The 24,176-nt window shown below is 48.5% G+C and overlaps 1 protein-coding gene across 1 annotated transcript in view; it reads right to left on the reverse strand.

The window, feature by feature from the left end:
* Positions 1-4,545: 4,545 nt before the first annotated feature.
* Positions 4,546-24,176, reverse strand: part of SAG (S-antigen visual arrestin) — a 40,232-nt gene continuing 20,601 nt past the window's right edge. Inside the window, exons 9-15 of the mRNA XM_023557751.2 lie at positions 23,044-23,116; positions 18,577-18,714; positions 15,397-15,474; positions 14,006-14,029; positions 11,971-12,026; positions 7,671-7,686; positions 4,546-7,281 (exon numbers count right to left, since the gene is read on the reverse strand). Coding sequence (XP_023413519.1) covers positions 7,179-7,281; positions 7,671-7,686; positions 11,971-12,026; positions 14,006-14,029; positions 15,397-15,474; positions 18,577-18,714; positions 23,044-23,116 — 488 coding nt within the window. The 3' untranslated portion in view covers positions 4,546-7,178. The remainder of the gene's footprint in view (positions 7,282-7,670; positions 7,687-11,970; positions 12,027-14,005; positions 14,030-15,396; positions 15,475-18,576; positions 18,715-23,043; positions 23,117-24,176) is intronic.

Raw genomic sequence — 24,176 nt, forward strand, 5'->3', positions numbered from 1 at the left:
ACAGGGCTTTGTAGACCTGGTTAAGGAGCTTGGTCTTTTCTCCACGTCCTGAAGGCACCAGGAAACCCTTCAGGGATTTTAAATCAGTGCGGGACTGAGTCACAAAGCTGGGGCCATGATCCACCCTTTGAAGTAATGTGGACAGGTGGCCCCCTGGATTACTGGCAGGGGCGGTGGAGATAAAGGTGGACAGAGACTCAGGAGGGGAGCAGACAGCTGCAGGAGGAGGCAGGAGTCTGGGGTGGTGGGTGGGCGAAGCCCTTCATGGGTGGGAAGGGGGAATGTAGATGGGAGATGAGATCAGTTGAGTTTTTGATGCCTTTGGGGCATCCATGTGGAGAAGAGCTTGGTGCCACCGAGGAGGAACTGCTGTCCATCCATCTGCCTGCTATGAAGGGCAAATTAACAGTGGGCTACCCGAGTGCCCCTCACCCCTTCAAAGGCTATGGGAAAGCCTGGGAGCACCTGGCCACCTGCAGTCAGCATGCATGTGGCAGTGCTTTCCTGGGGCAAGACAGGCCAAAGACCCCTAGGACCACAAAGCAGAGTCTGGCATGGGGAAATGATGGCCAGGGGAATGGCCTCATGACAACAGAGGGCAGAGGAGAGTGGAGGAGCACTCTGAGACAGGACAAAGGCCCCGGCTACACTGGGCTGCACTGCTTGACTTGTCACATGTGCCAACTTAAATTTACATTTCAGTTCACTAAAAATAAATATTCAGTCCCTCAGCTGCACTAGCCACACTTCAAGCGTTCAGTAGCCACCTGTGGCTTAGTGTCTACCATCCTGGAGAATGCAAATATCGAACATTTCCATCACTGTAGAACGTTCTACCGTGCACAGGGTAATAATGGCTCCCAGATACCGAGTGCCAGACCCGTGACCTGTGAGTCTAGTCCTCATCCAAGCCCCATGAAGCTAATCTGATGGTCTGACTCCGGAGATGAAGACCGTGATATCTGAGGCTAAAACACCTCTCCCAAGATATGAGAGGCTGAACTTGAGCCTGTATCGAGTAATTCCAAAGTCCATGCTGCTTCAGGGTTAGCTCTCCCAGGAAGTCGAGGCCGGCAGGAACTTCCAGGAAGGAGAGGCAAGAAGACACAGAGGGTGTCTGGCCTCCCTGCAGTGGTCATTATTTTGTATCAATTAATCACGGTCTAAAAACCCATTGCCATCGAGTCAATTCTGACTCGTAGCAACCCTATAGGACAGAGTAGAACTGCCCTACAGGGTTTCCAAGGTGCGGCTGGTAGATTCAAACTGCTGACCTTTTGGTTAGGAGCTGAACCCTTAACCACTGCGCCACCAGGGCGCCATCTAGTATGATACATGTGTGCAAAAAGCCTAGGGGCGCACGAGGGTGAGGGAGTACAGGGGGAGAAAGAGTCAATTCTGTTAGGGAGGTTTTCCAGGGGAGGGGTGGCCTGAGAATTTAGGGGTTTGAATTAAAAGGTAAAGGGATGAAGGGAATCTCCAGGAAAACACAAAAAAGACGACCAGGCCTATTCAGAGAATGACCAGGGATTTGGGATCGCTGTGGAGTCAATGGCAAAATGATTGGGGGGGGGGGCAGTGAGCAGCATGGGACCCAGAGGATTCTCTGCGCCCACCCTGGAGCAGGACTTTAGCTGTGGGCACCGGAACCACCGAAGACCTTTTGAAGAGCAGAGGAGCTACGTGCGTCGGGGCAGAGAATGAGCCAGGGAAGAAGAGACTAGAGTCAGAGGATACATTAAAAATGTGTTTGTGCCAGTCCAGACCATGCTGACTTGGGCCAGAACCAAGGTGGTGGTCCTGGAGATGGAAAAGGAGGTGTGAGACACAGCAGAAGAGGGAAGAAAAGGAACCAAGTGCTCTGAGCCAACAGCCAGGGATTGAGAGGAAGGGGCTGCTCCTGGACATCAGGCTTTCTGGGGCACGAGGGCGACCCTAAGCAAGAACAGGACTAGAGGAGACGAAGGAGAAGATGCACTCCATTCTGAACAATCCAAGTTTGGGGTGCTTGCGGCACACCCTGGTGGCACAGTGGTTATGCGCTCAGTTGTTAACCAAAAGGTGGGTGGTTTGAACGTAACAGCTACTCTCAGGAGAAAGATGCGGCCGTCTGCTTCCATAAAGATTATTGTTGTTGTTAGGTGCCGTCCAGTCGGTTCTGACTCATAGAGACCCTATATACTACAGAAGGAAACACTGCCCGGTCCTGTGCCATCCTTAGAATCGTTGTTATGTTTGAGTCCACTGTTGTAGCCACTGTGTCAATACATCTCATGGAGGGTCTTCCTCTTTTCTGCTGACCCAGTATTTTACCAAACGTGATGTCCTTAGCCTGGACTGATCCCTCCTGATAATATGTCCAAAGTATGTAAAACACAGGCTCAGCACCCTTGCTTCTACAGCCTTGCAAACCCTATGGGGCAGTTCTACTCTGTCCTACGGGGTTGCTATGAGTCGAAATCAACTCAATGGCAATGGGTTTGTTTCTTTCTTTCTTTCTTTCTTTTGGTGGCACACTGTTGCATACACCCGTTAGCAGCTTAGGAGACCCCTGGGCTACAGAATCTGCCTTGTGCTCTATCATCTTAGAGGCAAAAGATCATGGGCATGAACGAGTGAGAGCACGTGAGAGTTGGGAGGTAGAAGCTGTTGGCCAATAAGGGTATATCTGCAATTATGAAAAAGTAAAAGAACAGTCACAGCCAAGAGGATCCTTAAAGAGACATGACAACCAAACGTAACATGAGATCCTGGATAGGATCCTGGAACTGACGCTGGGTAAAAACAAAGGAAATTTGAAGAGAGTATGGACTTTTAGTGACATAAAGTATCATTAATAATAACCAGTTGCTGTCCAACAGACCCCGAAGCATGGTGACCTCGTGTGTCAGAGGAGAGCTGCGCTCCATCAGGGCTTTTCATAGCGATTTTCAGAAGTAGATCGCCAGGCCTGTCTTCCAAGGTGCCTCTGGGTGGACTCGAACTTCTACCCTTTCGGTTACCAGCAGAGAACATTAACTATTTGCACTACCCAGGAACGAATGTGGAGCCCTGGTGGCACTGCGTCAGAATCGACTGGACAGCCCCGGGTTTGTTGGTTTGTTTGTTTGTGTTTAGGAGCTGATGTATCAATACTGCTTCAGTAATTGTTACCAATGTTCTATACTAGTGTACAGTGTTAATAATATGAGAAATTGGGCATGGGGAAGGAGCCCTGGTGGCACAGTGGTTAAAAGTTCAGCTGCTCATCGAAGGATCAGTGGTTCAAATCCACCAGCCGCAACTCGGGAGGAAGATGTGGCAGTCTGCTTTGGTAATGATTACAGCCTTGGAAAACCCGTAGGGCAGTTCTACTCTGCCCTATAGCATTGCTATGGGTTGGCATCAACTCCACCAAACCAACCAAACCAAACCCAGTGCCATGGAGTCGATTCCGACTCACAGCGACCCTATAGGACAGAGTAGAACTGCCCCATAGAGTTTCCAAGGAGCGCCTGGCGGATTTGAACTGCCGACCCTTTGGTTAGCAGCTGTAGCACTTAACCACTACGCCACCAGGGTTTCCATCGATGGCGATTTTGGGAGGGGCACGGGGGGGAAACATGGTGTATATGGGAACTCTGTATTACCTTCGCAACTTTTCTGTAAATCTAAAATTATTCTAAAATAAAAAGGCTTTTTAAAAAAAAAAAAAAAAGCATCAGGCTTGTGTGTGAATTCTGTTCTTCAATCAGAGACACACAACTCTGGCATGAATTTTCTCTGAAGAAGGAAGAAGCCTTTTTGTTGCCCCTGTGAATGCGTGGTGTGTTTCCCCAGAGATCTCATACAGGGCAGAGGGATCGACTCCCCCACAGCTTCGCCCCTACCGGTGAGAGCACACTCCGTCAGAGCACACCCCCGCCCTCCGGAGCCTCTTTACAGAGTGAGTCACCCACTGAATCATCTCTAATGACACACAGCTCCCTGAGGTTACCCCACCTTGAGGGTAGATCAAGATGGCAGTAATAACACACTTCACGTCTAACCTAATCCTTTTCACAGCACATGCAAACAAGACGTCCGCCTCTTGTCAAAAAGAACGTTAGAATGTGTAAACAGTGAACTCGAAGGCATTAAAAAAAAAAACCAAACCCATTGCCGTCCAGTAGGACTCATAGTGACCCTGTAGGACAGAGTAGAGCTGCCCCATAGGGTTTCCTAGGCTATAACCTTTATGGGAGCAAATCGCCAGGTGTTTTCTCCCTTGGAGCCACTAGTGGATTCAAACCGCCAACCTTTCAGTTAGCAGCTGGGCACTCAACCACTGTACCACCAGGACTCCCCTAACTTGAAGGCATGGGAGTAGTCTGATTTGGCTTCTAACCAAGGTTATGACTGACATTTGGAGCTAGATATTTCTTCGCTGTGTGTAACATGTAACTTCCCCGGCCCCAGGATTTGTGACCACCAAAAACACCTCCTGACATTTTTGCATGTTCCCAACTCCAACCCCACCCACCCCATCCAAGGGTGAATAAACTAGGTGATGGAATTTGACCTGGAGAAAAGCAATAAAAAATGCCAAAGGAGTAGGAAAGCAGACACTTAAAGAGAAGTGAATTACTGTACACCTTATGCAGAACTAAATTTACACACACAGGATCACAGGTGAAACGAGAAACCTGAATGAGATGGGTGGACTGTGTCCATGTCAATATCCTGGTTGTGAGGCTGCACTAGAGTGCTGAAGGATGTTACCATTGGGAAAACTGGGTGAAGGGTTTATAGGATCTCTCTGTATTATTTCCTACAGCCACGAGGGAATCTACAATTTTCTCAATAAGAACTTTAGAAAGAAAGGCAGCCATAGTTGAGCCATAAATGCTCATTTCCTCCTCCAGCCACAGCTCCTGACTCAACAAACTCTCGGACTCTCTTATTTAGCACCCTAGGGTGGCTACAGTTCTGGAGTTAGAGAAACCAGAGCTCAAGTTTTGGCTCCGACTCTCCCTAGCTATGTGACCTTAGATAAGGTACACATTGTTGTTCTTAGCTCCTGTTGAGTCAGCCCCAGATTCACCGCGACCCCATGCACAAGAAAATAAAACACTGCCCGGTTCTGTGCCATCCCCTGCTCCATCCCCATGATTGATTGTGGATCACACCACTGTGATCCACAGGGTTTTCACTGGCTGATTTTCAGAAGTAGGTTGCCAGGCCTTTCTTCCTAGTCCACCTTAGTCTGGAAGCTTTGCTGAAACCTGTGCAGCATCAAAGCTACCTGCAAGCCTCCACTGACAGGTGGGTCGTGGCTGCACATGAGATGCATTGGCCGGGAACCAAACCCAGGTCTCCCTATGGAAGGTGAGAATTCTACCACTACCTTTGGTCAAGTATATACAAAAACAAAAAACCTTGCTGCTGTCCAGTCAATTCCAACTCATAGCGACCCTATAGGACAGAGTAGAATTGCCCCATAGGATTTCCAGGGAGCAGCTGGTGGATTCAAACTGCCAACCTTTTGGTTAGCAGCCAAGCTCTGAACTCCAGCTTCTTCATCTAACAAATGGGAATGACAGTACCAACTCACAAGCATCGTTGGAACCATTCGTGGTAACACCTGCAAGGTACCTGGCAGGCCCTCCTATTTGGCACATATCACTGCTTCACTGAACCTTTGCTTGCTGATTGCAGAGCTTTCTCCCAAGTTTTCAGCCACCACTCTCTCTGATAACTGAAAAGTTGTTGATTTGAACCCAGCCAGCTAAGGGAGAAAATCCTGGCGATCTCCTCCTGTAGAGATTACAGCCTAGAAAACCCTATGGGGGCAGTTGTGTTCTGTTACTTGGGGTCCCTATGAGTCAAAATAGACTCGACAGCCCCCAACAACAACAACATCTCTGGGGATACAAAACATACATGAAAGCAACCCAGTCAAAAAGATCCATGTGTTAGCAGAAATTGACAACCAAGAGGCCAGGGAGTGGTCCTTACACTTCAGCACATGCGCCAACCAGGTAGCACCCTCAACCCCTTCACAGTCTGCTTCTTCCGCTGCACCTGCCCCCAAACCCAGGGCCCACGGCCAGCTGCACACGGAGGGCTGTGCCAGCAGAGATGACCCACTGTGAGCAGGCAGAGCATGTGAGCAGGCAGAGCCGAGCCAAGCTTCCACATTCTGTTTTCTGCTCACTTCCTGCCTTCCCCAGGTGGCCAGCTGCAGCCCACAAACAGAGCCAGCACCTGGAGGTTTGTGTCCGATGCTTTGGTACCAAAATAACTGGGCGTACAAGGGTTGTTCTGACCTCTGGTCTCCAGGGGCTTGTCTTTCAGCACTCTTCTCTGGCTCTCCCCACCTGCACTGTTCCAAAGGTCAGGCCTATTAATGTCCACCCTGACTCAGGATGTCCTGGGGTCAAGTGATGTAGGGACCCCACAGCTGGTCTTCTCCCCAGTGCCCAGCTCCCACCAGGCACAGTAAGATGAATCCCTGGATCACGGCTTGGCCCAAGGCTCCTGGAGGAGCCAACCAGAGCCAACTTTGGGTCTGGAGGACAACTGGAGGGGAGGGCCCAGGGAGACCATGGACAGAGAGTCTTAGAAGCCTCAAGGAATGAGTCACCCTGATAGTCCCTGTGCCTGGGTTCCCTTAGAGAAGGTACTAGGTTACCCCGATACCATGCCATTCCCTTAGCACAGAGGACAAAGGAACAGGTGACTGTGTTTGGCCCTGAAGACTCACAGGCCAAAGGCCCAGGCTTCTGCCTGTGTCGGTATCATCATTATTAATGCTTGCTGTGGATTGAATTGTATCCCTCCCAAAACACATGTTGAGTTCCTGACCTTTGTACCTGCGGACGTGATCCTGTCTGGAAATAGGGTTTTCTTGGTTATGTTCGTGAGGTCATCCCAGCGTAAGTTATGAGTAGTCAGGGTCAAGCCCTTCTGTACATGGCTGGCCTCCCTGGCCACTCCCTGAAGATGCCAGGGACCCTGAAGTCTACAGCTTCTGTGTCAGCGACATCAGCTTAGCCTCCCCAGCAAATCAGCCCGACTCAAACAGGGCAAGACGCACAACTTTATTTCTGTAACGAAGACTCGTGCTTTCTCTCTAGCATCACTCTAAAGTGCTAAGTCTCAGGCTTCGCCAGTCGCCTGGTCTAACTTCAGGCCACTTCCCCTCCCCGGCCACCTCTTCATTCGTCCTCTTCCTTGTCTTTCTTTCCTTCCTCGGTTTCCACCACATCTTTCAGATTTTGGCGAGCAAACTCCTCAAACACCAAATTTTCATCCTGAAAACTAAAATCAAACAAAGGACATTTTGATCACGACGCAGTCTTCAAAGGTTAAGATGAAACCGTGAGGGAAACCGAAGATGCCTGGTCTTCATTTTGCCTCAGAGAACTGAGTAAGATTTTCCTACTTGATAGAACAGGGGCCTCGCTGTGTTCTTTCCATAACTTTTCAGTTAAAATCTCTTACACAGCAATGGGAGAACAGCGAAGGACTGCACAGAGCACATCGACAGGCCCAGGACGATAACTGCACACGCTAAGGACTAGGGAGCAGACGGAACGGCAAGGGGTGGGTCTGAGAGTGCAGGACAAGAACCAGAGACTGGGTTTCTGTGCTGGAGGAGGGAAGTCACAGGACACAGGAGGACTTGAGGGCAGTGTTGAGTAGCTCACCTTTCCTTTGCCATTGCTGTAAGCACAAAATACAGGGGAGAGAAAGAGAGATCTATTAGCATAAATTCCGTATCATAGCTATATCCAGAAAGTTGCTTTCTCATTTAGATGACTTTATAGTTTGAGGGATAATAAGGCCTAACCCATTGCCATCAGGTTGATTCTGACTCATAGTGACCCTATAGGACAGGGTAGAACTGCCCCATGGGGTTTCCAAGGAGCAGCTGGTGGATTTGAACTGCCAACCTTTTGGTTTGCAGCCGAGCTCTTACCCACTGCACCACCAGGGAATTCATAATGTTGTCGTTGTTAGCTGCCAACCATTCAGCTCCCAACTCACGCACAATGGAATAAAACGTCATCCAGCCCTGCACCATCCACGTGATCGGTTGTGGATGGGACTATTGTAATCCATAGGGTTTTCATTGGTTGATTTTCCGAAGTAGATCACCAGGCCTTTCTTTCAAGTTTGTCTTAGTCTGGAAGCCACCACTGACGGACAAGTAGTGACTAATTTCTGCTTCTTTGCCTTTTCTTCCTGCATTTTTTTTTTAATTGCTCAGGTTTTTATTTTTATGTTCCTAAATAACATGTTTGTATTGTTGAGTCTTGACTTTGAAGGGGGAACCTCAATGATTTTTTTCTCCCTGTATTTTTAGCCATCGCTGTCTTTAAGAAGTACCACAACCCTCACCTCCTCAGAAGAAGCAAGCCACATCTCACCTTTAGGATCACCTCCCTGATTCACCTCCTACTCTCTGACACTGCTTCTCTTTTCAAAGTATTTCTCCCTAAGTATTCTCCAGGCCCATCCAGGTCCCAGGTGCCAGGGTGTTCGTAAGACCCTCACTCCGGGACCTACCACGAATCTTCCACGGCCAACTTCAAGGCTGAAGAGTGGTTAGGGCCTAACTGGCACCCCAGGTGGTTGGGGGTTAACCAGTACCCCAGGTTATTGGGGGTTAACCAGCACCCAAGTGCTTGGGGCTTAACCAGCACCGAAGTGGTTGAGGCATGTACAAAAGTGTAAGGACCACACCCTAGCCTCTTGGTTGTCAATTTCTGCTAACACATTGATCTTTTAGAGTGGGTTGTGTTTTCATGTATGTTTTGTATCCTCAGAGATATTTTTGTTGTTGTTGGGGCCCATCAAATCCCTTTTGACTCATAGCGACCCCATATAACAGAGTATAACTGCCCCTATAGGGTTTTCTAGGCTGTAATCTTTACAGGAGTAGATCTCCAGGTCTCTCTCCCTCAGCGGCTGGCTGGGTTCAAACCACCAGCCTTTCGTTTAGCAGGTGAGCACTTAATCTTTGCGTCACCAGCATGCCCCCCCAACCCCAGGATAATTGCTGTTATTTTGTTTTACTTTGTTTCTAGCTTTCTGGCCCACCTAGTAAAGTACCAGTGCAACCCTCAGGTAGGGGGCAGAGAAGTGCTAAGTGAAGTTAAAGAACCAAAAACCCGTCGCTGTTTCATCGACTTGAACTCGAAGCGGCCCCTTGTATGTCAGAGTAGGACTGAGCTCCGTAGAGTTTTCAGTGGCTGTTTTTTGGGGAAAGTAGATGGCCAGGCCTTTCTTCTGAGATGCCTGTGGATGAATTCAAACCTCCAACCTTTCAGTCATCAGATGAGTGCCTTAACCGTTTGCACTACCCAGGGACTACGGAGGGCTGCTTTTGTCTCCGTACCCACCTGGGAGGACTGCTAACCAGGCTTCACAGGAGGCTGATGCATCAAAGGCACCCCATGGACAAGAAACACACTTGAGGCCCAGGGCTAAGTGCTAAAATGACATTAACTAGGCCTGTCAGCCTTGAAGCAGCAGGCAACGAGGAAGAATCCAATCAGGCAGCTGCTGGATTCAGAATAGATGCTCTAGGTGGGGATGATAAAAACCTGGTCGCATTTCTCCAGCACTCGTTACATACTCGTTCTGTGCCCCTTGGCCCTGACAGGGCTTCTTAACTCCTCTTCTGCTTTCTCTGCTGAGAGTCTACCCACTTACTTCCGGCAGCCAGGAACAAGGCAGGGGAGATGTGAGCCCACACCTGGGAAGGCAACTTGGTGACTCGTAAACCCTCGGAAATCAGATCCGGGTTATTTGTTCTAAACGTTCCTCCCTGAAATCTCACGCCACATAAGATCGCTGCTTAATCTTGACACTGTCAAGTGTCGTGTTCAACATGACGGCTGTAACGTGAGTGACATTGAAGTGTCGTCCGTGGAGGTGAAGGACGAATCACTCCATTTTCCCCAGGTTAAGTCGTAAAGTCCTTCCACAGCTCCAGAAAACAACCCAACATAAGTTGGCGACATCTCCTCAGGTGACTAGCTTTTAAAATGCCCTTCAAAGAGACCGGAAAGCATCTCGATCTCACATAGTTAAAAAAAAAAAAAAAAAAAAGTATTGTAATGATACAACAATGTACTAAAATGTATAACCAGGCTAAAAAAAAAAAAAACAGACCTCCGGGCTGGTTGAGACCAGAGGACTCCCCGAGACTGTTGCTCTGAGATACTCTTCAAACCTTGAACTGAAACTAACCCCTGAGGTCACCTTGTAGTTAAATAACAAATTGGCTCAAAAAATAATGAATACCATCTGTAAGTACAGTGCTCCTTTTAAAAATCACCTACAGGAGACCAAATGGTCAATGTTTACTTTAAAACAAAGATAGGAATGTAAGGAGGCAGGGAAACTAGATTAATGGAAATGGAACCACCAGAAGGGAAACAATGAAAGTGCTCACGCGTTGTGAAGAACGTAACCAACGTCACTGCACAACCCGTGTAGAAATTGTTGAATGGGAACCTGAACTGCTGCGTAAACATTCATCAAAAATACAATAAAATATTATTTAAAAAAAAATATATGGCTAGACTTGCTCCCAAGAGACAATTTTTCCAAAATATTTGGAAAAAATACTTTGAGAAACCGTGTTTTTGAGACAAACCCCAGTGTGAATATGGGGGCTCATTCTAATTTTTAAGTGTCATCTCTTCATCAGTACAGAAAAGCTCTTGATGAAGTGTGAGAAAAATATACCCTGCTTGTTTATACCCTTTTACTTAAAATGTTCATTTATTAATGTAACTGTGAAGAGTTCTCCTTCAGACTGGTCCTTTCTTCTTCGGTGTCAATGAAGCCGCCAGAATACACAGTGGAGAATTTTCCCTCAGAATTTTCTAGATTGGCCCTATATTATTTTTGCTGCTTCATTTACTTTTCTAAACAGCTTTATTGAGATGTAATGCACATCCCATAAAATTCACCCATTTAGAGTGTGCAATCCAGCGGTTTTTAGTATAGTCACAGAGGTGTGCAACCTTTGCTTTTTTACTCTCTCCCTCCACGTGGGGCTCCATGGATTTACAATTCCAAGGGGCAGAGGCCTCGGAAACCGAGCCCACCCTCTTTTCTAGTGCGCTGTGTTCTCATCAGGGAGCCCTGGTAGTGGTTAAAGCAATTGGTTGCCAATCAAAAGGTCGGCAGTTAGAACCCACCAGCCACTCTGAGGGAGAAAGATGTGGCCGTCTGCTTCTGTGATGATTTACAGTCTTGGAAACCCTACAGGGCAGTTCTACTCCGTGCTATAGTAGGAGTTGGATTCGACTCCATGGCAGTGGCTTTGGCATTCTCTTCACAATCACCACCGTCAGAAATATTTGTCATCTTCTAAATGCCTGCCAGAGAGCAAGACTTCCCTTTCCAAGGAAATGCAAACAACTCAGGCTCTCAAATTTATTTTCCACCTAAGCCTAACTAAAACCATTGCCGTTGAGTCGATTCCGACCCATAGCAACCCTATAGGACAGAGTAAAACTGCCCCATTGGGTTTCTTAGGCTGTAAATCTTTACAGAAGCAGACTGTCACATCTTTCTCCCAAGGAGCAGCTGGGCCGGGGGTTTGAACCACAGACTTTCAGTTCACAGCCGAGCACTTTAACCACTGCACCAGTAGAGCTCCTTATTTTTCACCTAAACCATCTTTAAATCTAAATCCAGGTCTCTTGATGGCAGAACCTCCGCTTTTAAATCATCCTGATAAAGCCTGACTGGAGTGTCCCTGATCGAAGGGCAAGGGTGCTCCACCCCCACCCACTACCCAAAGGTGCACCAGCTACCTGGGCCGGGAAGGACACACGCTCACCCTTCTGGGGCCAGCTCAGTGACCTTGCCAATGAAATGGAATCTTGTGCACCTGGCTGCCCCGCTCAGAGAGGTAGTCAGGGCAGATGAGGACTGAATGAATAGTAAATGCCTAGAGAAAGCCAAGACAATGGGGTGACTGACCTGGGTCCTCAGGCTGGGGGTGCATGAGGCGAAACGGCACCTCAGTAGCCACTTCACTGTGAAAGAGAAGGCAGACTGGTGAGAACGCACACACAGCACACACACACACCACACACACACAATTATAAACCACGCTGTGAGAACTGTGGCTGCAGAGATTCACAAAAATCCTGAGGCTCAAGCTGAACGAGAATTCAGTGGAATTAAAAAAAACAAAACAAAACACAAACAAACAAACAAAAACCCAGAAGTCAGGAAGTGGTCAAGGAAGAATTTTAAGTGTATTCCCTGGAATGTGGTCCCGAAACTGCATGTAAGCATGGCCAAGGCAGCTAGTATTTCTTCTTGTTGTTGTTGGTTAGCTGCTGTCGAATCAGCCCCTGACTCATGGTGACCCCAGGCCAATGGAACAAAACTCTGCCAGATTCTGTGCCGTCCTTGTGACTGGTTGTGGATCATATCATTGTGATCCAGAGGGGTTTTGCTGGCTGATTTTTGGAATAGATCGCCAGGCCTTTCTTTCTAGTCTTAGCCTGGAAGCTCTGCTGAAACCCACTTAGCATAGTAGGAACACACAAGCCTCCGCTGACAGATGGGTGATGGCTGCACATGAGGGGGATCAGCCGGGAATTGAACCCCGGCCTCCCACACGGAGGGTGAGAAGCCTACCACAGGACCACCTCCCCTTACTCCTGGCTAGTGGTTGCAGTGATGTGATATTGTGGAGGCAAAAGAGGTGAGATACTGGAGAAAGAATGGTACTTTTTTTTTTTTTTCAAAGAAATGCACTGTCTTTTATATCTTAAAATCTATGTGAGGCTGGTATATTGTGGGGCAGGGCAGAGGGTCACTTGCTAAGGGACAGAACAGGGGTGGGGAGGGTCTACAGGATTCCCAAAGCCAAAGGGCTTCAGGGCAACTTGGAATTTGTCCAGGAAGAAGGGAGAAAAGGAGACAGGAAAAAAAGCAGAAAGGAAATTCGGACAGATAAGCGCGGAGACAGTGGGGTGAGGGGCAGCAAGGGTTACTCCTTGCTTCACCCAGGACCCACTGCTTCTTACCCAGGGGTCACCCCTTTGATCCAAACTCATCCCTTTACAATGAAGCCACCTTGTCAGACCCAGGTGCAGAAGGGGTCCAGGTGTACAGGAATACCTGGGATTCCATGTGAGGGAAAGAGATGACAGGCACTGGAGTAAAGGAGAATAGAAGGTCAGTGCCTGTCTCAAGCACTCCATAACTTGTTCCTTCCTTGTGCGTGATTTAAATAAAAGGCAGCAATCTCGATTCACGATGCCGGGAGGTGGAAACAACCCAAATGTCCTACAACAGATAAATGGATACACGAAACGTGGTCTATCTGCACAATGGAATGTTATTCGGCCATGGAAAGGAATGAAGTACTGATACACGCTACAGTATGGATGAACCCCGAAAACGTTATGCTAAGCGGAAGGGCCATTCACAAAAGGACAAATACTGCATGCTTTTAAGTCTATGAAATGTCCCCCAATCGGCAAATCTATAGAGGCAGAAAGTAGGTTAGCAGTAGGCAGGGGCGAGAGGGAAGGGACATAGGGATTGATGGTTTAATGGCCGTGGGGTTTCTTTCTGGGGTGATGGAAAGATTCTGGGACTGGACAGTGGTGACAGCTGCACAATGTTGTGAATGTACTTACTGCTACTGAATTGAACAATTTAAAATGGTTAAAAATTCAAATTTCATATTATATGTATTTTACCACAACTAAAAAAAAAAAAAGACAGCCACATGGAGAGAACCAGTTTTCAGGGGGTGTGTGTGTGTGTGTGTGTCCTCGCCCAGGTACAGGCCCAGCTACTGTCTTAAACAAGCATCCCAGCCTCCCAGCTCAGCCACATCGTGTTGATGTATCTGAAGGCAGTGTCTTCATTCCCCAACACCTCTGGGCACAACTGCCCCGGGACCAGATTTTACCAGATACTGTATTTGAACCCAGATTTGCTGTCCTGACATCCTGGGAATCAAGCAGAGAAGAAAGGTGAAGAGGCTTACCTGGAGGTGAGCTCTCCCAGAAAGCTAGGGAACAAAAACAAACAAGTCTGTAGACAGACAGTCCACCCAAACTAACACAGCTTTCTTGTTCATCGCCCAGAGGCGGGACAAGCTCCAGCCTCAGCCTTCGCTAACTCACAGCCCCAGGGCCTGTGCCCCCTTACTGGTCAGCTTAACTCTTCCCCTCCATGTGTGAGTTCATCCCTTCCCAAGAGGGTCAGTTCAGAAGAGGAACCTAAAGGTTCAAGCCCGGTGGTTCCAGGACAAAGCACAGGATCAGAAATTCTCCCCAGCCATTGTGAAATACCTGTTGCTGTTTGATCTTGACCGTTAAAAAAAACTCCACCCTGTTTTTAGATCATCTCAGGGAAAACACTGTGCATTTTGACAACCACAATAAATATAAACACTATGTGGACCAAATGCGCAAAATAGCCCTTCTATTTTGTTGCCCAAAGCAAAATTCCAGAAACTCTTTATCTACTTAGAAATATGGACATGTAGGTGGTCCTTTTTTAATGGCTGAACTAGCAAAGGTCATCCAGGTAAAAGGCCAGAGCCTTTAGCAATGGAATTTGGAAACGAAAATGAGAATCCAAGAGTTTTTCCCTTTCGGTGAGGTTAAAGAAATGGGATTAATTCCCCCAACATCAATGGAAAGCCGTTTCCTCCAAACTCTAAGATCTCTAGGGTCTTGTTGAAAAGGAGGTTCTTAAATCCTGTCGTTACAGCCAGTAGATGGGAAGGAAAGGAAAGGTCACCGCTTTGTGGGTGGGTACCTCCTCAGGCACAAATGAATGAAGGTTTACTGAGAGCTCATATTGTAGCTGCCGTTTTTTCCCCCAAAATACGATGTGACATGAAGCTGACTGTCACGTCTGCACAACCAGTTGCATCGCCTGTGCGTTCACCTCCCTCCTCCCCATTGCTGTTGAGTATATTCTGACTCACAGCAACCCTGTAGGACAGAGTAGAACCACTCCACAGGGTTTCCAAAGCTGTAATCTTTACGGAAGCAGACTGCCACATCTTTCTCCCATGGAGCAGCTGGTGGGTTCGAACCGCTAACCTTTTGGTTAGCATCCGAGTGCTCAACCACTACGCCACCAGGGCTCCCTGCGTGTGCATATGCACATCTCTTTTTGCAGCGGCGCTGTTCTGGTTGTGCGCATGTTTCATCAGCAGCTTTTCTACCTTTTCCCACTTAACGTTACAGCGGGGAGGATTGTGAAACGACGCAAATGTAGTCTCTCCGAAGCTCCACTTGGTGATCCGTAGATAGACCCGGTGAACCTTCCCTTCCTTTCTGTCTCCCAACCCTTCAGAAAAGGGACAGTTCAAATGTCGAAGGCCAAGACAGAGCAGGCAGGTGTTGGGACCAGGACACTCACCCTGACACTGTGAGCTTCACCTTGATCTGGTAGGACACCAGGATCCCCAGCACCGTCCGGTCTATGCCGTCCTTAATGCTGCCCAGACAGAAAAGACAAGGAGAAGAATGGAGACAGCCACAGAAACCAAGGACCAGATAAACACGCTCCTTCTCCTTCTATCCAGGTCAGCCCCACTGGAGGGCTCTTCCTGGGGAAGGGAAAACTTCACCAAGCTCTCAAAAGCCTAGAGCTTTATGTTTTGGGGGTAGGGGAGGGGGTCCTTTCAAGCAATATAGCTTTGCTTTTCCTCTCTGGAAGTTCAGAGGGCAGAGTGCTCCACCTCCATTGACGCTAGTAGATCTATCTGGTCACCCAGCCAGAAACCGCATAGTTCTGGACTGAACTGTGTCCCCCAGAAATATGTGTTATAAATCCTAAACCCCTAGAGCTGGGGCTGTAATCCCATTTGGGAATTAGGATTTTCTTTGTTATATTAATGAGGCCGTATCGGTCCCGTTACCCTCCCTCGAGGTGATTCCAACTCATAGTGACCCCACAGGACCAGGTAGGACTGCCCACAGGGTTTCCAAGGAGCTGCTGGTGGATTCAAACTGCTGAACTTTTGGTTAGCAGCTGAGCTCTTAACCACTGCACCACCAGGGCTTCTATGGGTGTAGAGCTAATCTTAAACCAGTCACCTTCAAGAAGTAAAAAGAGCAGATTAGACACACAGAGGGAAGCACAAAGGGAGGGAAAGACACATTCCACATGGAGATCACCAAGGAACAGAGGAACAGAAGCTGAGAGAGACAAGGACCTTCCCCCAGAGCCAACAGAGAGAGAGCCTTCCCCTAGAGCTGGCTCCCTGAACTTGGGCTTGGAACCTCTTGAACTGTGAGAAAATAAATATGTGTTAGTTTAAGCCACCCACTGGTGGTATTTCTGTTATGGCCAAAAAAACAAACCAAACCTGTTGCTTTCGAGTCGATTCTGACTCATAGCAACCCTATAGGACAGAGTAGAACTGCCCCATAGAGTTTCCAAGGAGCGCCTGGTGGATTCGAACTGCCAGCGTTTTGGTTGGCAGCCGTAGCTCTTAACCACTACACCACTGGGGTTTCCTCTGTTACAGCAACACTGTCAAAATCCCAGAGCTTTAAATACTTGGGGTGAGGGAGAGGTCCTTTCGTGCATTGTAGCTTGGTGTTTCCCTCTAGAAGCTCAAAGACAACAAAGTGTTCCTCCTTCTCCTTTGATGTTGGTGGATCGGGCCATCCAGCCAGAAATCATGTCCTCCTCAGCCCCCACTTGCCATAACCAGCCAACTGGCAAGCCCACCATTCCTCCCACCATTTTCCTGCCTGGATTATCTCTATCATTTCTCTCCCCCAGGTCAGGCTTTTTCCCTGAGTGCACACGTGCCACCTCACCGAAGCCAGAAAGACCTTCTAGGTTCGAGCCTAAATATGGCACAGCTGCCACTCTATGATCTGGGCTCTGCCTGCTTTGGCCACCTTGTTCTCCTGTGTCAGAGCTGACCAAACATCAACCTGCCCCTGAGTGCCCCCTCCCCCTTTTCTGCTCCCTGGACCCCAGCAGACAGTGCTGGTGTCCCTCCTTTATGCTCCTGCTCAGGGCCAAGCACGCGGACCCTCTATTATAGCCCCATCATGGGGACTGGTGACTGCCCCTGTCTTTATCTCCACAGCCCCCAGCCCCCGGCATCCTGCCTGGCATGGAGCGAGAGCTCAGTGAATGACTGAAGGTGCCAAGGGCATCAAGTTATTTCTGCGGCAAAACCCCTACGTCCAGCGTCCACTGATAGGTGGAGCTCCAAACAGTAACAGGTGTCGTGCTGGGCATCTTAACACAGGTTATTATTTCACATGATCCAACATGGGAGACGTGACTATTCAGCCTGGTGGTGCAGTGGTTAAGAGCTCAGCTGCTAACCAGAAGGTCAGCATTTCAAATCCACTAGCCGCTCCTTGCAAACCCTATGGGGCAGCTCTACTCTGTCCCACAGGGTCACAATGAGTCAGAAGCAACTTGACAGAATGGTTTTGTTCTGTTTTAGTGTTTTTTTTTTTAATTGTACTTTAGATGAAGGTTTGTTTTTTGTTTTTTTAATAGCAGGAATTAAGGTATGAAAAAAATCATGAAATACTAGCTAAAATATGTGAATAAGGCTGGAAAACCTAGCCAGGGAGGCTGAAGACAGAAGGCAAGGAAGGTCTGTGTCAAGAGGTCTGGGGAGGGGGCTGAGAAGGAGGCTTGGAGTTACAGCAAGGAAGGTTCTGGGCCTGGGAGGAGACACGATCCAGCGCAGGCACCTTGCGCTGGGTCGTGTCTCCTGATGGGACCACGATGTTCCCAGTTCACCAGAGCAGCTCTTTTAAAGGGCAAAATGCCTCTTGTCTGCAACTGTGGAGCGTAGCCAAGCACTGTGTGGAGAGACGCTGCCACCCAAGGAGAAAGGGGTGTGAGCCCGAGGCCCCACCCCTTCGGCCAAACAGAAGCTGGGGACAGGATATGCTTTTAACCCACGCCTGAGATTACCTGTAAGCTGTCACACTGTGATCTTTCTTGCTGGAAGACACACACACACACACACACAGGCATACACACACACATTTGTTAACCCAGGTTCTTCTGTAGGTTCACTTTTGAGGGCCCTAGAAGGCAGCCCTCAAGTTGAGGGAGAAACAAAAAGCACAAGGTCAGGAGTGGGACTTTGCTTGGTCATTAACTGACCAGGTGACCTTGGACAAGTCCCTCATTCTGGCTGAACTTCGATCTCCTTATCAAAGGTGTAGAGACTTCCATGTTGGTAAAAAAAAAAATAGTGGCCGATGTTTATTGACCACTTAATGTGTGCTGGGCACCACACTACGTTGGTTGTCTCAGTCCTTGTATGAGATAAGAACTGTCAGTGCCCCACTTTACAGATGGGAAAATTGAGGGTCTCAGAGAACTCAAGTAATTTTCCCAGGGTTGCGGAGGGTAAGCTGGGGTTTGGCACAGGGCTGTCTCCAGAGTCCATAGGGGTGGGCATTGGCTTCTTATTGGGGCTACTCAGTCTGCACATAAACTCCCACTCTGTCATCTCGCCGGCGCAGCCCCTGAGGCCAGAGGGGTAAAACAAGAAGGGGGAGCAGGCCACTGCCACTCCCAGCCCCAGGCCAGCCCCGCACTCACATGGTGCTGGAGGCCAGGTTGGTGTCCTCGTGTTTGATTTTCCCGTCCAGGGCGATGCCCCGCCTCTCGCGGTTGTTGGCCAGCAAGGGCACCAGGGTCAGCGTCTTGGTCAAAGTGCTGTTTGGGGGCACTTTCTCTCTGGAGGGAGAAAAGCAGAGCAGAGTTGGTTCATTGCCTCTCAGAACCACAAAAGCCGCCATCAACTCCACAAGGCCGTATTTGTCATCAAGCATTTTTCCCAAAGCTCCCAGAAAAGGTGAGCTCAGGTGCTTGTGAATCTGCCTTACAAGAAAAACAAAAACCATTGCTGTTGAGTTGATTCCAATTCATAGAGACCCTCTGAGGCCCTACAGGAAGTTTCTAGACCATCACTAGTGAAATTTCAGAGCTGGCTGGCAGCAACCCTGGGACATTTCCTTAAGCTCCGAGTGTGTCCAGGTTCTGCAGCAGCGTCTGGGGCTGGAGAATGGGTGCTACCACTCACACATGTGCCTCTGACCTCTTTCTCCTCCACCCCGTGACGGGTAGGGCTCTCGGGTCCCCATTTACAGACATGAGTCATGCCCGTGGCTGCTCAGCCACAAGGGCAGGCCCAGGTCTCTCTGCCCACAGAGCCCAGTGTTGCAGCCCGGGCCAGTGCTCTCTGGTGTACCGTCTCCTGCCCTTGGCCAGAAAGGAGGACGAGGTCCTGAAGACTGCCCCGGGGTCTGCACCAGGGCCATTCCTTCATCTGTTCCCAGGCAGGCTGCAAGTCTGAAATGCCATCTCAGGAGCCAGTTGCTGGAGTAGACCTTGATTCATGGTGCCCGTGTGTGTCAGAGTAGAACTGTGCTTCGTAGGGTTTTCATGCCCATTTTTTGGAACTAGATTGCCAGGCCTTTCTTCCAAGGCTTCTGGGACCTGGGACTGGATGGTGGACGGTGGCCGGGAGTCAGGTCTGACCTGATTTTGTGAAGTGTGCCCACCAGAGCCTGGGGTAGCCATGGGGTTCTGGGACCTGGCTCCTGCTTTGTAGCCTTCTGAGGGGCCTCTAGTTTGGGACCCCTTACCTGATCCAGAGCTGCTTCCACTCTCTCCCCCATCCTTGGGGGACCCTACAATGGCTCCCAGTTTCCTGGAAGCACTTTGGTTCAAAATGCCCCTGAGAACTGGAAAGAAGACCAGATAATGAGGTGTATGTTAGGGGGAAAAAAATGTCCCTGGGTGGCGCAAAGGGTTTGTACTCGACTATTAACCTAAAGGTTGGCAGTTCAAAACCACCCAGTGGTGCCAGGAAAAAAGGCCTGGCAATCTGCTGTCATAAAGATTACCGCCAAGAAAACCCCTATGGAGTTGGAGTCAACTCAAAGGCAATGGTTTAGCAGGGGGAAACCTGCCCAGAGACCGTCTGCTTGTCACTGCTGAGCATATGCAGAAAGGGGAGCAAGGCCAAGACCAGCCGGGCACCAGGGTGAGCAAGGGTGTACCCTAGAGGAGGACAGACCCAGGCCTGGCACAAAGGAGCCAGTCAGCATGTTTGGGTTCCTTCTGTCTTCCCTCCCCTGTAGACCTGGACTTAAACTTAGGTCTGAATCTGCTGAGCAATACCTCATCCCAATGTTGCCTTTTAAATGTTACGTAATATTATCCTAGTGAGTCAGCTTGTCTCTCCTGATGCCCGCCTTCCCCTAATTCTGGCCACAGGAGTGGGTTCACCACGGAAATAGAGGTGAAACAGGTAAGTCAGAGAAGGAGAAAAGAGCATGGTGGTTCACGGATTGAATTGTGTCCCCCCAGAATAAGTGGCATAAATCCTAACCTCTACACCTGTGGTTAAGGAGCTCTGGTGGTGTGATGATTAAAGTGATTGACCGCTAACCAAAAGGTCGGCAGTTCGAAACCACCAGGGGCTCCACAGGAGAAAGACACAGCAGCCTGCGCCCATAGAGATTTACAGCCTTGGAAACCCTATGGGGCCTATGTGAGCCGGAATGGACTCAAAGGCAGTTGGGTTTGGGTGTTTTTGCCTGTGGTTATAATCCCATTTGGGAATGGGTTGTCTTTGTTATGTGAATGAGGCAGGAATAGTGGAGGGTGTGTCTTTTGAGATAAATAAAAGAGATTAAACAAGCCATCAAGCAGAGATGGGGGAAGAGAGATGCCAAGACACATGGAGATCTCCAAGGAACCAAGAAGCAGAAGTTGAAGAGACGAGGCCCTTCCTCCAGAGCCGACAGAGAGAAAGGCTTCCCCTAGAGCTGGCGCCCTGAATTTGGACGTCTAGACTTCTAAACAGTGAGAAAATGAATTTCTGTTTGTTAAAGCCACCCACTTGTAGTATTTCTGTTATAGCAGCACTAGATGACTTAGACAGGTGGTATTTTTAATCTCGAGGCTTTTACTGAATTCTTCATCCTAATCCCTTTACCTGGGATTTTTTTTTCCCCATGTAACAGTGTCTAGAATATGCCAGCTATACAAAGAGGGGGAAAGCGTACAAGGTTTCCTTCTGAGTTGATGAAAATGTTCTAAAACTGCCTGTGATGACGGTTGTACACAACTGAATGGTACACTTTTTAAATGGTCAACTTGTGTGGTATGTGAATTATAAGTCAATAAAGCTGTTTAGAAAAAAATAAAAAACAAACAGCTTCCAGAATTCTCCTCTGAAGGTGAAGGTGGATGGGTGGGGGGTGCATAATACCCAGAAGCCTGTATATTCAATGAACCTATCTGACCCATGGAAGCAGCAGTCAAAAAATCAAATGATGCATTGCATTGGGCAAATTTGCTGCAAAAGACCTCTTTAAAGTGTTCAAAAGCAAAGACGTCACTTTGAAGACTAAGGTGCATGGGAAAGCTGGACAATGGATAAGAAAGACGGAAAAACAATTGACACCTTTGAATTATGGTGTTGACGAAGAATGCTGAATATACCACAGACTGCCAAAAGAATGAACAAATCTGTCCTAGAAGAAGTACAATCAGAATGCCCCGTGGAAGTAAGGGTGGCAAGACTTCATCTCACATACTTTGGACACTAACGTTATCAGAAGGGACCAGTTCCTGGAGAAGGACATCACCCTTGGTAAAGTAGAGGGTCAGCGAAAAAGAGGAAGACCCTCAACAAGATGGATTGACACAGTGGCTGCAACAGTGGACTCAAACATAGCAATGACTGTGAGGATGGTGCAGGTCCAGGCAGGGTTTGTACATAAGGTTGCTATGAGTTGGAACTGACCCTACGGCACCTAACGACAACATCTGACCATCTCGCGCAAAGTATAACGGAGCAGGTCTCTCAGTACAGCCCGAAGGAGCCATCACAGTATTCTCATTTGCTTTTTATTCTAATCAAGGGAGAAGAGCCATTCCTGACAAGGGGCTAAAAATGCATACATCCTTCTGATCCAGTTGCCATTGGTACAAGAGGTTCACATTGATGAGAAGATCAAAAGACAGAGAACCCTTGCCTGGGCTGGCGGGTGCTTTGGTGATCTGCCAGGGCAAAAGTCGTATCTAATTCCTAACAACTCCAGATTGACAACCTCAACTTCAAAGGCTAAACAGGAAGCTTAGGGAGAAGTGAGTTTATGTCAACAGGGGAGGAACAACTCTGAAAAGGAGGGTGTTGTGGATTGAATTGTGCCCCCCGCAAAATATGTGTTGTAAATCTTAACCCCAATCCCTGTGGTTATAATCCCATCGGGCAATGGGTTTTCTGTGTTATGTTAATGAAACAGGAATAGTATAGGGTGTGTCTTAAGTGAATCTCTTCTGAGATATAAAAGAGATTAAACAAGCAAGTGAGCAGGCAGAGATGCAGGAAGACACATGCCAAGCCACAGGAAGATCACCCGGGAGCAGAAACTCAAAGAGACAAGGACTTCTTCCAGAGCTGACAGAGACAGAAAGCCTTCCCCTATAGCCAGCGCTCTGAATTCGGACTTCTAACCTCCTAAACCGTGAGAAAATAAATTACTGTTTGTTAAAGCCATCCACTTGCAGTACTTCTGTTATAGCAGCACTAGATGACCAAGACAGAGGGTGAGAATGGGTGCACAACTCAAAGAATGTAATCAACGTCACTGAGTTGTACATGTAGAAACTGAATTGTTGTACATTCTGTTGTGTATATTCTCAGCAACAAATAAAATAAATTAAAAAAAGGATTTCAACGACAACTCATTCCAAGGCTAAACAGTAAGGCACAGCTGTTCCCACACGTGACGTTTCCATCTTTACTTCTCTCACCTCTGTCCGTTGGGCTGATTTCTCAGAACTCTCAGGAGATGGGTGAGGCAGGGTAAAGTGAAGACGGGGTTAAGATGCTAAGATTTTTGGCAGCCCCTGAGGTGGGACAAGGGAAGACCATGCAGAGCTGGTGAGCCAGCTGAGCATTTGAGTTCCCTCATCAGCGATCAGCAAAAGGGGAACCTGACCTGAAGGAAGGGCAGACCAGGATGCCGAAGTGCGACCGCTACTCACTGCGTTTCCTCCGTGGCCACCGGCTTGACGTAATAGTCACTGGAGTAGAGGACCACATTTGCCACTTGTTCCACTGCAGAGGAGGAAGGGGTGGGGTGAATTAGCACGGGACCCTCCACACCACACTCGAGCTGTGTGCCTTCATGGGACACTGTCCTCATGGGTCACCATTCTCATCTGCCTCCCAGGTTTGTCTTTCTCAGCCCACAGCTTAAATGCGGCGACTTCCAGGTTCAGTCCTCAGGTTGTTTCTGTTCACCAATAACTCCCACCCATGAGCCAGAGCCCCCTCCTCTCCTCCGAGCTCACCTATTTCCAGCTGCCCATGAGACATCCCTGGGTATCCTTCAAAGGTACACAGTCTTCCAGCACTGGATCTTTCTCCAAACCCCACCTTCTTCCAACACCCTCTGTCTTATTTACTGAGCAGCCTCCTTCTGGTTCTCCACACTAGAAACCATCTGGAGGCAGCACAGGCTTGATTCCTGGGGGTAGCAAGGTGGCTAGGAAGATGGGGTCTGAAGCCAGACTACCAGGAAAACCTGTTACTGTGGAGTTGACTCCAACTCATGGTGCCTCTATGTGTGTCTGAATAGAACTGTGCTCCATAGGATTTCCAATGGCTGTTTTTTCAGAAGTAGATATCCAGGCCTTTCTTCGGAGGTGCCTCTGGGTGGATTCAAACCTCCACCTTTCAGTTAGCAGCCAAGCGCATTCATCAATACTAGAAAATCCTAAATTTTCGTGTTTACATTATGGTGACTCAAGGTCTATTTGCGCCAACCAGGGACTCCAGAGCCAGACTTGTTGTTGTGGGCCATTGAATCAATTTTGACTCATAGAGACCCTAGTTTAGTTGTTAACTGTGGGGTGAGTTATTTAGCTCCTCTGAGCCTCAGTTTCCCACCAGTAAAATGGCAATGGTAACTGCATCTAACTAACCCTATGGAGCCCTGGCAGCATAGTGGTTAAGAGCTTAGCTGCTAACCAAAAGGCCAGCAGTTCAAATCCATCAGCCACTCCTTGGAAACCGTATGGGGCAGTCCTATAGGGCTGCTATGAGTCAGAAAAGACTTGACAGCACCCAACAACAATAATAACGACCCTACAGGATCTTTGAAAGGATGAAAAAG

This window comes from Loxodonta africana, chromosome 6 (assembly GCF_030014295.1).
Source record: "Loxodonta africana isolate mLoxAfr1 chromosome 6, mLoxAfr1.hap2, whole genome shotgun sequence".
NCBI classification, from domain to species: Eukaryota; Metazoa; Chordata; class Mammalia; order Proboscidea; family Elephantidae; genus Loxodonta; species Loxodonta africana.